The following is a 12480-nucleotide window of genomic DNA, read 5'->3' on the forward strand; positions in this document are numbered from 1 at the left end:
AAAAAGGCTGAGTAAGAAGCTGGAAAAGTTCATTTTCTTCCACATTCCATCCTCACAAAACTCTCCCAGACTAACCTCAAGTTGTACATAAGCATAGATCAACAGGGAATCAAAGTAATATCCTCACTTTGAAGACATAGAAATGAAGGCACAGAAAGAAGTGACAGTTCTGGTGATCATGCAGAACATGACACCATACACAAAAGAATGCCTGGAAGGCAACATCTACTGGCAGGAATATAGAGAAGGTTAAGGACATAATCTCCTACCCTTCTGCTAATAAGCAGCCATGTTTCACTCTTACCATCTGCTTACAGGAGACAGCTACCTAGGTGTCCTTGTTTTCTAGTCTCTGTTTAGTGCTTTAAGAAGTAAGTCGAGCTGAGAGAAATGGTGCCAATTTGTTCCTGTTTTATATTCCAGCCTTCATCTTGGTTACAAACTCTTCCCAGAATATAACTGGGAGAGAAACAAAAGCAATAGGTACACTTCATGCATTATTTGTTGCTGATGCAGCTTCAGATGCAAAGAAACAAGGAATTAGAAAAGAAGGTTCTAGGAAGACCTCATTGTGGCCTTCCAATATTTGAAGGGAGCGTATAAGCAGGAGGGGGAATGACTATGAGGGTGATAGGACAGGAGAAAATGGTTTTAAACTAAGACAGGAGAGTTTAGGTTAGAATTAGGAGGAAGTTTTTCACACAGAGCGTGGTGAGGCACTGGAACAGGTTGCCCAAGGAGGTTGTGGGTGCCCCATCCCTGGAGGCATTCAAGGCCAGGCTGGATGTGGCTCTGGGCAGCCTGGGCTGCTGGTTGCTGACCCTGCACATAGCAGGGGGTTGAAACTAGATGACGACTGTGGTCCTTTTCAACCCAGGCCGTTCTATGATTCTATGATCTATTTTAGTGATCAGAGGTATTAGACAAAGGACAGGTAACTTCAAAGCCAACAGCAACATTCAACTCTCACAGTAACCCAGAAATGCTTCCTACCACTCGCTCGTGGTCTCCAGCTGCCAGCAGTACCACATCATCCACCTGCATGTTCAGTGCTTGGATGAGCTCTGACTGCTGCTCTTCACTAAGAAACTTGGTGAGCAAAGACTTCAAGCTCCCATCGGGCCTGCAGATAACATCCATGATTTCCTATCGCAAGATCAGTAAAAAGAATACGTTCATGTCAGTGCTGCCCTCTCATCATCAACTCTTTTTAAATAAGGCTCTTAGTAATGAGCCTTTATTATTATTAAGTCTCCTCTACCCTCCTCTGCCTGTAAGTGCCTTTACACAGTTTATCATTCACCACTTCTAACATTCCAGCAGTGTTGCTGTCTCACCTGGTTGAACTGGGATTTTGCAGCCTCCTTTAAGGATTCCAAATCTTTATTTTTAAGATATCTCTGAGGAAAAAGCAAGAAAAGACATTAGAGCAGCAAGATCTACAGGAAGTCCTGCCAGAATTCAAATCTACTGTTTCCAAACATCTCATGTTCTTTTGTTTCTAGCAGTTCAAGAACCTGTAATAGAAACAAGAACTGTGGAACAAGAGTGGGCTCATGGCACTGAACTCGTATGCAGCTTAGTGTTTTCTCCAAGGACTGCCTTCAGAAAGGGGCTTCTGATCTGTGAGTGAGGGGAAAAACTGCAGCTTACAGACACAGCTGGTCAGCAGTGGGAAACCATGCCAATTAATTACCTCTAGCCTACAGATTACAGAGCAGGAACAAGTTTTTAAACACTACACCGATGATGGTGAAAGCATAGCTCAGTGTGGAGGAATAACATTCTCACATGCAAAGGAATGCAGCAGATGTTCCTGATCTTTTAAGAAAATATTTTAAAGGTAGAGAGGCTTGAAACTCCACTTTTGTTTTGCAAATGCACTTCTTTAGTGCCCTCTCGTGGGAAGATAGCAACTTGTGTTTTCTGCCAAAATTACAGAACTCCCAAACTGAAGTCCTCCTCATAGAATCGGAAAGAACTCACAAAGATTTACTGAATTCAACTCCTGGCTCTACAAAGAACCACCCAAAATTCAAACCCTGTGTTTGACAGCATTGTCTAAATGCTTCTTGTGCTCTGGTAGTCTTGGTGCCATGGGAGGCCTGCTCCAGTTTAAAAAAAAAAAAAAAAATCATGCAGATTCATGTTATTCTATTCCCTAAACATAACTGTTCAGGGAATACTTCTTTCCCCTTACTGCCTATGCTGCAAAGACATCCACAGCCAGAGTTAAATCTGCCTCACCGTTAAGATAGGCCAAAGACAGTTCTCCATTGACTGTCAACTGTGGGTTTGATTTGTGGCATTTTCCTTACATGAGAAGTGCCCAGAAATGCAACAAAAGCATTCATAAGACAGGCATGCAAACTAGCTGACCTTTCTCCTATCAGTCCAGAACAGCACTGTGCCATACCTGATTCTATTTCAATCTCTCCCCAGAGGGCAAATTTATTATTCAGATGCCATCCTTGACAAAAGCAAGCTGAAGCCCCAAGAGGCTTTCCCATCCCCAGGGGACCTTGCAGCTCTGTTCTCTTCCTTCACGAGGACAATATATTCTTCCCATCGCCTGATCATCTCCATTTCCCAGTTGGAGCAACACTCTGCCCAACCTGACGTCAATCACAAGCATCCCCCAGCTCCCTGAAGGAGGCTGCTCCCCCAGTCATAGCAGGGAACATTTCCACACCAACAAAAGAATTCAAGTTGGTATTTTATTTCACAAGTGTACGCAGCATGTAAAAGCATCACTTACCACTCCCTGAGGGATACAAATAGCCTTGGCAGTGCTGTGAGGGTAACTGAGCACATTCTGCACAAACCCAATGTCCACTCTTCGTAAAGTGTCACTGATATCCACTATCTAAGCAAGGAGAGAGCACAGGAAAAAGCTGTTGTGGTAATAACATGAAGCGAAAATCATATGCCTGTGTCTTATTGCCTTCAAAAGCCACTATTTGGGACACCATTTCCTTGCTCAGAGAAATCAAAATGGTCACAGAAAGAAATGAATGGGGCCAAGCTTGAATAACCCTCAGAAGACTGATGACTACAGAGACAAAAATGTAGGAGGGCCTGGAAAACCCAAGAGGCTCCTTTGGTATATTACAGGATTAAGACTTCCAGCTAACCACATACATACAATTCAATCAAAGATTATTCTTAGAACACTACCAGAAAGAAAAAGAAAAGCTGCAAGTTTCCAGTAGGCAAACCCACACCTTCATCCCAAAGCGAGTGTCTGGTTTATCAGTCCCATAGTCAGCCAGTGCCTCCTCATATGTCATGGAAGGAAAAGGAGTTGTAATGGGGCCTCTTTCCTCAGGCCAGGAATATTGCAGGAGGCCCTCTATCAACCTCTGGATCCCAGCTTGATCTACAAATGACATCTCTATATCTATCTGAAAACAGAAAACAAGAGGGAGACTCCACATTAGCTATAGTTTTTGCCTCTGCACTGCTACTTGCAGAAACTCTTAGAATATTAAGCCAGCATAAAAGGAAACAATATACAACATTAAGTCACAGCATGACTACGCTAGACTGAGAGTGTGTTTACGATCTCTCTACAGCATGACTCAGGCAACAGTCTCCTCAGAGTACTAAATGAGGTAATGATGACAAGGATGAACAGAGAAACCTTGAATGGACCCAGCTAACTCTGCCTGAGTGTCAAGGCTGATGTAAGGGATGCCCAGCTCTGCAGAACAGGAGCAGAAATGCATCATCAAGCACCACCACTGCTGCAACACAATTCCCACATCCACTCATCAGCACCTGGGACCGAAGTCAGCCAAGGACAGTTACGACTTTGTTCACATCCCACACTCACTGCAAGGGGCTGTGGCTGCAAAACACAGAAAACAGCATTCCACACCCCTGAGGCAGGACAAGGACCAACAGATACTTATGCTTCAGAAGATAAGAATACCCACAAGCTGTTTGGATGAAGGGGAAGGTGAAAGGCAGTGCAAGTTGGTTACCTGAGTGAATTCTGGCTGCCTGTCAGGCCGCGAGCCTTCATCACGGTAGCAGCGAGCAACCTGGAAGTATCTGCAAGAGTACTTACACTTAGATAACAATTAAAGGTACCTTAAGTTAATTTATGGCTACAGAACTGACCATAAGACTGCTCTGCTCCCTATGTAGTGGATAATCACAGTCCTGATTGCTGCCATTCCCTTAAATGCATGGAATTTTGATTGGAAGCACCATAGCAGCAGCTGCACCCATCTCCAGCCACACCTTCCCAAGGTTACCAGGTGAGCTGTGCTCTGACAGATTTTCTGTCCTTCAGGCAGACTGTCTCTGCAAAGCTTATTCCTACATTTGTGCTTAAGATCAGGTTTCCAATTAAAATAGCAAAGATTTCAACCATCAAAAAGAGATAAGGCTACTCTTACTGGAAAGTATTATTGCCAATGAGACTGGCTTAGCAAAAAATGCAAGTATTTAAGGATCTCTTTTTGAAACAAAACCCTTGGCAGTAAGATTCTGGAGAAGTCTCTAACACATCACACATCAAAGCAAGCAAACCCTGGACAGTGCATACACAGAACGGTAGTCCAAGTAACTCTTACCTGTCCAGGCCTCCAATCATCAGGAGCTGCTTGAACTGCTGAGGACTCTGAGGCAGAGAGTAGAACTTGCCTGGTTCCCTGGAGGGCACAAGGAATTCTTTTGCCCCCTGGCATGAGAAAGAAGTTCAGCAAGTAAGCAGCCTTGTTCCCAGCTGAGAGAAAGCCAACCTGAACATACCCAGCACACCAGTGGCCTTGGGTCACTTTCCTTCCCCACTTCTCTTTCCAAAAATTCAGCTTTAACATTGCAAGCAAGAAAAGCTGGGAAAGGAGAAAATTGAACAAGGAATGGTAAAAGCATGAAGTTTATAAAGATAACAAGACTTGAAAGAAAAGGTTACTGAACCTTTCGTCTAAATACCTGACCTAGAGAGATAAGCCATTTTCTACAATTGCTCCATCCAACAATCAACACAAATGCTCCAATGCAAGCACTCGACATCGTGCTTCCTTCCAGACTATTTTTTGTTTGATAGCATGAGGTCATACTGCAGCCTCTCCCCCTACTATAGATTTACTTCACTCTACAAACTTTTTATTTTCAAAATCTTTGCCAAGTCAAAGATGAGGAAGATTATAAAGCGGTTCAAAAGCTTTGGAGAAGGATAATGGAATAGTTGCCCTGTTTACATAGGCAGCCAAGCTAGGCACTGAAATTCAGAGGCTGGCGTTGTAGTTCTGGACCTCTACCTTCAAAATTGTAGACAAGTGAGCCATGAGCTTGCACTAGGATTGTTGAAATCAGCACTTATGTGGCTGTGTTTGGGTTGGTAGGCTCAAGTCTTTATTCTAGATCCTATGAAGGAACTGTTATGTTTCTGTCATCTTGCCCTCTACTTCTGCCTAATAAATCCACCTTGTGCCAAGGCTGCAACAGAACTGAAGGAGACACGTGCAGGCTACAAAATTCCATAGGTGGCTGGAAGATGACTATAGAAGGACCAGCAGCTGATGAGAGAAGAGATACATCAACCTGCCACATTAACAGACTGTAGTCTGTTCAAGTCTGCAGATTGCTCATCTACCACAATCTGGACAGACTGCTGCCTCAGCACGTCTGTAACACAAATCCCACCCAAGCATATGTGCAGTATTACTACTTCACCTTGCAGATGTGTGTTGAAAGTGGGGGTATTCCTTCTCTGAGCATCGGGGAGCTAACAAGCTCAAATACCATCTTCTTCTTGCTCCTGCTTCCTGCCTCTAGCAGCAGAGCTAAGTGGAAGATGGGTCACTTCAGTGCTTCCTCAAGTGACCCAAACAGAGTTGTATGAACAGCCTATAAATAGTACTTAGAAATGAGCAGGTGGAGAGACCTTTTGTAACATCTGGTAAATCTTTAATCGTCTCCTGAAGGCTGGGTCCACTTCTGCTTCCCTGCCATTTCCTGCTCTCTATTGCCTCACACAAGACTTTGGCTTTTAATCTCAGTTAGGGCCGTGTTCAGAGCTAGAAATAAATGCAGCAGCAAACTGTTCACCTCTGAGAGAAGGACACATGTAATATAAAGTGGGGATATTCCTTCTCTCAGCATTAGGAAGCAGAGAAGTGACACAAAGACTCAGAAAGACTTGTGTCTTTGCAAAACACTTTGATTTGCCATCTTCTGCTCCAGCCCTAGGGATACATCTACCACAGAGCTCTGCTCAACTACTGAATCAGATCTAGCATCAACAGCTTGGACACATATATAGGACTTAAGTCTGACATACACATCTAATGGAGAAACTAGGTGTACAGTATCATTATTGGTAGACTGGATTCCCTGGTGGGCAATTACAGAGCCTTAGATAATCTATTTTTCAGAATTAAATCTAGAAATTCTAGGCTAACTGCACAACTGTGAAGTGCAAGAGGAAAGGAACTATTTTCCCTATCATAACATCCTATTTCTGACGTAACTGCTGTTTCTATATTAAACAGTCTGTTAACTAGCTTGGTCTGAGATAGCCATAAGGAGGATTCTCCACCTCTTGCTCAGCAAGACTAATGCATAATAAACCTCTCATGACAGGGATTTAAATGCAAGAATTCAATATTCCTGGCCTACAGCTTGTCTGTGATTATTTTGGAAATGAAAGGAAGGAATATAAATTCAGAACCTGAAATGCCTTCAGTAGTGCCACTGCAGTAAGCTACTGGTTAAGAGATAAGTGCTAACTAAAAAAAAAAAAAAAAAAAAAAAAAAAAAACCACAGCCTTTCCAAGATAGGACTTGCATTCAGTGTGTTCTACAAGATAGAAGCTTTATTCTTTCGTGGTAATTGAAGGTTCAAGACAAAGGTGCCACTTCTACCCTTCCATCCCCTCTACTCTTACAAGGATCAATGCATTGTATCAGAAACTGACATACAAGCTGTTAGTGAGGGGAAGCAATGAAGGTTGAGTAGCAAGTGACTGTAAATCAACCATGAACTGCCTATGCCATTGCAGGAAGCTAAAAATGCATTACTAATAGAATACATACCCCTGGGGTTCTCTTAAAGAGCGTTGGTGTTTCTACATCCACAAACCCTGAGGAACAAACACAGAATATGCTGACAGCAGGGACAAGAACTAGTATGACACAAAGTAGGGTAGAGAAGGGTTTGTTAGTCAGCTCAAGAGGTAATGGAGCACATCATGCAGCCTCTCCAAATCTCCAGACTTTGCTGTTTCTAAGAATAACTTATGCACTGACAGTTTTAAAGGCCGAGTTTAGCCTTTAAAAAAAAAAAAGCTCTGCCAGAACTGTTGAAGACAGAACTCCAAACTGGCAAAGAAACTGTTAATTCTCTATCCATTTTGAACCAGGCTTTGGTTTTTTAAGAAGGGCTTCCCGATTTTAAGACATACATAAATCCTACAAGAAATTCATCTTTAATACGCCTCAAGTTGGATGACCAAAAGAGGGAAACTATTTGCAAAATGCCTTTGATCACTTCAAATTCTGGACATAGCTCATGTGAAACAACTGCTTTGTGGCAAGCTAAGATATTTCAACATCCTTTGTTCTTTAGACCTGCCAACATCCCTCTGAGTCTCCCACTACAAGCAGCGTGTCCTTCCCAAGTGAGAACAGCCTGGAGTTGTTTAGTGCTCTCTCCTAGCAATAGGAAAGAGCAGAAAAACTCTACAATGCAGTCTGCTACACACTGTTCTTCAAGCACTTTGCTTACCATGGTGGTTACACAAGTACTCTCGCATCCTCATCACCACCTGGGATCTCAGCCTCAGGTTGTACTGTAACTGGGAGCTGCGCAGGTCCAAGTAGCGATACTGCATGCGCAAGGCCTCTGATTTCTGGGGAAAAGAAACCAAACTCAAACTGCACGTCCAATGAAGCCATAGGACAAAAGGGGAAAAGCTGAAAAAGGATACTGCCCTGTTGTCACGACCCACGCATAACCCACAGCCTGCATGGAGAAAGAGCAGCCACTGAGAGAGTCTCCAACGCATGATCATTGGGTTTTTTTAGAAGAAAAAAAAGACAGACATCCATTCTGCATTAGGAGTTGCCTCAGCAAATCTCAATTTCAGCCCTCTTACTTCTGGCTCCACTGTGACAGACTGTAGTGATCCCCGGGGCTTTTAAGCAGATGAGCAGTATCATACATAAATCTAAAGGAACAACCAAATGGTGATACATACTTATCACAGATAGGAAAATTAAACTACTGCAGATGGTGGGAATTGCCCAGGAGATGTAACATGGAAGGAACAGCACGTAGTTCTCCCAATTCTTACACCTATGTATCAGTCACACAGTCAGTGGCACAGAGAAGAACTTAACAGCAATGCCTTGCATACACCACAGAGACTACACTAAGAGTAACCTTTTATAAGACTGTGTATTCACTGAAGAAAATCCTCTGGCCAACTAGCTACTCATCCAGATAAGACTAAGCACACTTGCCTTAAAACACAGCATTGCATTGGCAGATTCTCTTCCACACTCAAGAAAAGCTAGCACAGCCTGAATTTCTTGCACTCTTCCTTTTACCATCTGTTCTTAGTGTGGCATTTTAAAACACTCTGCAGTGGAAACATTCAACCCTCGTTTTCTGCATAAGTCCAATTAGAAATGTCACTTCTTCACTAACAATACACACACTCTTCTTCTAAAGCACAGCTGGGAAGAATCAGATGAAGCTCTCACAGATGTTTTGCCATCACCCTGGGCAAATTGCTGATTTACTGAAAATCCACTGCCTTGGTACAAGGGAAGAATGCAGACACCTTGATGAAATCTTTGATTTCAAAGGGCAGCTTCTTGCAGAAGTTGAGAACCTCTGCAGACTCCACCTTGACTTCAATGTCCCCTGTTGGCATTTTCTGCAGAAAAAGGCAAGAAAAAGAACAGATTCAAAACTTAGGGTGATCAGTTGAGCAAAGGTATTTCAAAGCTGATCAGTGGAAACAGACCAAACCCAATTCATATAATTAGCCTCTCTGCCTTTTAATACAGTATGACTTCTTTCAAGTACAGATCTCTCCTAGATTTTCCTCCTGCTCAGAAAAAAATACAAGCCAGCTCACTCAAAATTGTGTGTTCTCTTCTAGCAGCATATCCATCTCTATAAGAAATGACACTGCATTTCCTTTACTTTCTGCTTCAGTGACATGCTGAGCACAGAGGAGCAGTCCAACACAGATCCTGGTAGTGCACATGCACTTGGACAAAACAGTAGTTCCATTAGATTCAATGAAATCACACAGAATGAATTTTAGAGTACATTTGCCTTCAGTAAAAGTCCAAAAAGGCAACTTGGGAGGAACTTCTCAGAATTTCCAGTTCTGAACACCAGTTCTCAGAACTAGTATTCCTTTCCTGAGGGAAAGCAGACAGCCCCCCCTACTCAGCACTGTGTCACACTGAGATTCATTTCATCCTATGGAACTCTTTATTTAGCAGGGGAAAGTATACACAAACTTCTGACAAAGTAAGTGATTAAAATAAATAAACGTCATAGTTTGAAGACAGCATCCTTTATGGACATCTATAAATGGTTATAGAAAATAAGAACAAACAAAACAACACACCCACAGTTATAAACCCATGTTTTCTTTCCAGGTCTGCCAATGATGCAGATACTGACAATCCTGACAGGCATTTAGGTGAGCAACAAAACTGAAGTTCACGTGGATTTTGTCAACAGACCAATAGCTGATTACAACGAGAACTGAGAAATGCACTTTTAAAAGAAAAAACAGTATTAAATCCTTGTTTCTTATGAGAAACAGGAATCTATTGAGAGAGGAAAAGATCATCACTTACTGCAGCAGATAGTGACAATACTTATTTTTAGGAAAAAAAAAAAAAAGAAGTGATCTCAACCATAATTTGAAAGGCTAGAAAGTTAGCTTTTCCCTGGTTCTCGTTATCCTTTCAAAGAGTAGAATTTAATTCTGGGTGTCTGTAATGTGCTGTGGCTTTTCTTAACCTATTTGTCACAGCATTTAGTCCTGCCTCACAATCTCTGAGGGTAGGCTGACATACAGCACAGAACAAAACTGCCTGTGGCAAAGCTATGACACACACAAATGACCGTAACTCCACTGCCCAGTGCTCTTCTCCCCCAGAGGAATAAAAACCTTGAGAGACCCCAGCATCCTCACCAGATTCTCCTGCCCTGGGGGCCGAGAAGACACGATGCCAGTCACTCGCACAACAGATTCCACTGGGGCATTACACAGCAGCTTCCTCACATGAGAATGTGCCTGCAAGGAGATCCCAATGTATCTCAAAAATTCAAAAGCACCATGCCTCATTTAGAAATGGTCCGTTTGAATCTGGGACCAGTGCTCATAAAACCAGAGGAAAAAGTACTAGCAGTCCTTCCGCAGCATCACAGGGCTCTCTGGCTAAGTATCTTGCTCTGCCCTCAATTTCTGCTGCACACAAGCTCATACTTAGGTAGCACTTACTTCATCCTGTGGAATGATGATCTGGGTGAGTCCTTGGAAATCCCTCAAAACCAGGAACAGGCCTTGTCTGATCCACAAAAAAAGAATGCAAAAGGGAAAAGAATTCTGTCAAAATTCAGTCATCTTTTGCTTTTTAAGTCAATGTGATGACAAGTTATTGTCTGTATCTTGTTTCTATATTTTAAAACGCTTCAGAAGCATACACATTTGAATACGACCTGAACAACTGGTTCAGATTTTATCCTATCACAACATGCAAATAACCAGAAAATGCAGTATCCTAATTTGAACATGAAATCCCAGAGAGCATGCCTTACAAACACAGGTAATTTCCAGAGATTACCTGCTGAGAAACTTGATTCAGATAAAGACATTTAGGTGAGCAACAAAACTGAAGTCCACGTGGATTTTGTCAACAAAACAACAAAAAGAAAACTCACAACCATCTAACAGGCAGCAGAGTGTTACTCTCATAAGTTTGACATGAGCAACTCACACTCGTAGACCAAGCATCACAAATATCAATCTCCTTAGCTGATTTAGAGGCAGCTGCCATTATGCTTGAACTGTCCTATGAAATATACCCTATGTTTAAAGGCAAAAACCCAACAGTCTCATTGCAATCATGACAACACTGCTCCTGGAACCCCACCCACAGCTGCTTAGAGATGCTTATGCTAGCCTCACACAACCAATGCTGACCATCACTGCACAACAATATTGAATAAAAAGAGTCCCTCTGCAGCATAAAATACAAAAGGCCAATTTGATGGGAATTATTCTGCTCAAAACCATAGGACATATCTTCTTTTTACTTGCACATATCCAAAAAAAAAAAACAATTAAGAGCTGCAATACAAGCAAGCTTTTCAGTCTGCATTTGACAAATGCACAGCTCCAATAGGAGAAGTTATTTAACACCACCTGTGGCAAGATGTTGGAGCTGATATTTTATCCTTTGCTTACTAGCTTCTCTTAGCATATCCTTTTCAAGCAAAGCATGCATACTTTAAAGAAGCATCATTAGATGCTACAGTAGAAAATATATTTTGTTTAAATTGAAAAACAACGTAAGAAATCCATAAAGAAAGAAATTAAAAGCTGTCTGAACTGCTGTAAATACGCTACTATTTACTTACTCCTACATACAAAGAAGGTAGCGATATTTAGCTGTTTACAGGAGTGAAAGGAGGATCAATTAATCTTTATACCAAAATCTAGAACGTTAAATACTGCTGTGGCATGGTTCTCAATTATTTATTCACACATGCTAGAAGGGGATAACATAAGATGTAAAAGGTAACTGAAAGCACACAGAACTGTCGGAATGCAGGCCTAAAGTGTACATTGGATCTGCCAGTGAAGCAGCTCTGTTCTCACAGTGGTTTGAGTTTACCTCTGGTACTGAATCCATCCACACAACGTGACCTTCTGTCCTATATGAGCAGCACGCAGCTCCCCACAGGTGTTGGTCCGAGCAGCAAAGCTGTTGACATCTGGAATAAGAAAAAAACACAGAAACTCAGGCTGTCTGCAGGGATGGGGCACCCACAGCTCTCTGAGCAGCCTTTGTCAGTGCGTAACTGCCTTTATTATAACTAACTTCTTCCTTATATCCAGTCTAAGTCGCCCCTATTTTAGTTTGAAGCCATTTCCCCTTGTCCCATCTCACAGACCCTGCCGAGGAGTCCATCCCCTTCCTTCGTACAGCCCCACTAAAGGCTAGAACAGAAAGAGGGCTTAGGAAGCCAATACAGAAATACGCTGGCAACCAGCACACAGGTGTTAATTAACCCTCTGCCGTGGAACATCCGATGGATGCTGCTGCTCAACCACGCGCCCATAGCTGGATTCGAACTGATCCCGCTCACCTGGAGCCCGGGGCACCCAACTGCTGCTCAGCCAGGCCCGCTCGGTACCCAGCCGAGGTAACACGACGCGTACTAAGCGCAGCATCCCAGCAAAGAGCAAGGCTCAGCCGGCAGCACAC

At 42.7% G+C, this 12480-nt stretch overlaps 1 protein-coding gene across 1 annotated transcript; it reads right to left on the reverse strand.

Moving 5' to 3' along the window:
- Positions 1–903: 903 nt before the first annotated feature.
- LOC100547893 (aspartate--tRNA ligase, mitochondrial) lies at positions 904–12480 on the reverse strand. Its single transcript, XM_010715753.3, has 13 exons — positions 12362–12480; positions 11887–11986; positions 10491–10557; positions 10182–10283; positions 8802–8897; positions 7742–7865; positions 7051–7097; positions 4584–4690; positions 3987–4056; positions 3225–3404; positions 2759–2866; positions 1338–1400; positions 904–1146 (listed from the first exon to the last, which is right to left on the reverse strand). Exons 1-13 carry the CDS (start codon positions 12444–12446, stop codon positions 967–969), a joined length of 1329 nt encoding a protein of 442 aa, XP_010714055.1. The 5' UTR covers positions 12447–12480; the 3' UTR covers positions 904–966.

The sequence above is a fragment of the Meleagris gallopavo genome, chromosome 10 (assembly GCF_000146605.3).
Source record: "Meleagris gallopavo isolate NT-WF06-2002-E0010 breed Aviagen turkey brand Nicholas breeding stock chromosome 10, Turkey_5.1, whole genome shotgun sequence".
Taxonomy (NCBI): Eukaryota; Metazoa; Chordata; class Aves; order Galliformes; family Phasianidae; genus Meleagris; species Meleagris gallopavo.

Excerpts from the sequence above, each read along its gene's own strand:
- LOC100547893 (XM_010715753.3), bottom strand. The coding sequence starts at position 12,446 with ATGCTGCGCTTAGTACGCGTCGTGTTACCTCGGCTGGGTACCGAGCGG. Across the intron at positions 7,098-7,741 it reads GTACTTGTGTAACCACCATG|GGTTTGTGGATGTAGAAACA; the intron begins GTAAGCAAAGTG and ends TTTGTTCCTCAG. Across the intron at positions 1,401-2,758 it reads TTTGTATCCCTCAGGGAGTG|AGATATCTTAAAAATAAAGA; the intron begins GTAAGTGATGCT and ends CTTTTTCCTCAG.